This window comes from Mandrillus leucophaeus, unplaced genomic scaffold (genome assembly GCF_000951045.1).
Source record: "Mandrillus leucophaeus isolate KB7577 unplaced genomic scaffold, Mleu.le_1.0 Scaffold50, whole genome shotgun sequence".
NCBI classification, from domain to species: domain Eukaryota; kingdom Metazoa; phylum Chordata; class Mammalia; order Primates; family Cercopithecidae; genus Mandrillus; species Mandrillus leucophaeus.
In genome coordinates this window covers 4,833,948-4,835,903 of record NW_012105365.1, presented here as the reverse complement: position 1 = coordinate 4,835,903, position 1,956 = coordinate 4,833,948, and the positions used below count along the sequence as shown (strand labels likewise).

Sequence of the window (1,956 nt, the reverse complement as noted above, 5' to 3'; positions counted from 1 at the left end):
TAGAAATCTGCCCTGAAAGCTGCCCATCCACTTACCACCATGAAGTACAAAACACAGTCGGCTGAACAGAGGGTCTCAAAGACAAACGTTATTCTTCCTAGTTCAGAACCCATGGCTCCAGTCATAGATGTTGGTGGTCTATTTGACAGATTAAAATGGCAGTATTCATAGTATGTTCTAAATACAATTTACAATAAAATTAAGCCACTATTTTTATTAAACAAAAAGCCATGCTCTTCTCTTCCTCTAATCTACCACTTCCCTCACCCAAAACTCCTTCCTCACTTAATCCTACCTGACAACACCCTTCGTAGACATTGAGTCCACATAACCATGGTAATATGCTTGAACCTCCTGTTGTAAATGATACCATCCATCCTAAAGGAAAAGACTACTACTGGGTAATTTCAACATGGGGAACTAAAATGAAATGGGATTAAGAAATTTCTAACATACTATTTTACCAAGAGAACTGAGAAAAAAATAGATAAATAAACCACAAGATATTCCTGCAAACAACTTGGACTGACCTCTTCATTAAGTATCCAAGAATCAAAGTTATTGTAGCATTTGGACACACTATTGTTTAAATTTTTCAGCTTTATCCAAGTAATACATAACTAACATTTATAGTTTCTCAATCACTAATTCTACGGATACTCTTCAATACAATACATTACCCTGTGACAGCTTGTTATTTACTAAGTATTTTTGCAATATTGTTCCATAAAGTAGCCCTACTTCTTTATTTATGTGGGGAAACAGGTGTGAGGATTCTTATAGAAAAGAATTAGAATTGTTTTCCTTACTTAAATCCTGGGATATGCAAGTTTAAGATCAGGTAATCATTGTCAGAACCTCCAGCCCCACTCTGGATATGATCTCCAGCCACCTCCCAACCTAGAAGTAATAAAAGTTATTTTATTAATAAAAATTCCATGAATGATTTCCAACAATCCATTTAAATAAGGTAAAAGTAAGAAGAAGCATTAGTGTTTCCATTCAAAGTTAGAAATGCTACAAATGAATTCCCTATTTTTAATCACAGTTGCAAATTTCATGCCGAGGTAGATGTTCCAAGAGGAACCAAGTGACACATCATTTTGAATAAAAGATACTTAATGGGATAACAACAGTTTTCTCAATGAAGCATGATTTGTATTTTAACTAAAATAGATGGTCTCTATGTAATCCAATATATTGAGACTAACAACCCTAGTCTTCAGGCAACAAATGTGCAACAGAAACTTCAAATTACTTAATAGAAAAGATTTGGGACCTGAGGTTCATTCTTATAGTTTGTTGTATTGTTCCCTAATTTAACCCCTGTTCTGCATTCATTCACTTATTTATTCAGCTAGCATTTACTGAGTGCCAAGAACTGTGATATGCACTGGGATAGAAAGGTAAGACAAAGTCCACCTTCACTGAGGAGTCAGTACAACATGAGAGACAGACACACACAACTGTCAACAGTTGTTGAGCTGTGCACAGAGAACCATTATGAGGTCCGTCTTCTGCAAAGTAACAATCAATATAAACTGAAATAGCCACAGTAAAATGAGGAAAAGAGAGGCTTCTCCAACATACCATCAAGCAAGGTTATTAATTAATGGCAGTACCTCAGCATTGGCATTTCCATCTCTAAAAGAAAATATCAGTATCTGCTACTGTAAGAGGTATAAGAAAGAAACTAAGGAAGAGGCTGATTCAGTGCTAGATTGACTTGGTGATTTTTGAAATGTTTTAATCAACAATTGATACAGAGGTGATATGTTGACTATACATCAATCAAGCTAATCTTAAAAATAATACGTACTAATATACATACTTATAAGAGAGATGTCCATTGTTTGGCTATCTACTGTGGTTGAAAAGAGAGCTAAGCGGGTATAGAATTCTAAGAGTTGAATAGCCATAAAACAGTCTGACCCGGTGGGACAACAGGCCCTTGAC

The 1,956-nt window shown here is 35.4% G+C and overlaps 1 protein-coding gene across 3 annotated transcripts in view; it reads right to left on the bottom strand.

Annotated features, from left to right (window-relative positions):
* The window catches only part of KIAA1324L (KIAA1324-like ortholog), a 209,114-nt gene that overhangs the window by 45,824 nt on the left and 161,334 nt on the right, over positions 1-1,956 (bottom strand). For all 3 annotated transcript variants that reach the window (XM_011996055.1, XM_011996056.1, XM_011996057.1), the window contains 2 exons: positions 810-900; positions 36-138 (listed from right to left, as the gene is read on the bottom strand). In XM_011996055.1, the coding sequence (XP_011851445.1) occupies positions 36-138; positions 810-900 (194 nt within the window). The remainder of the gene's footprint in view (positions 1-35; positions 139-809; positions 901-1,956) is intronic.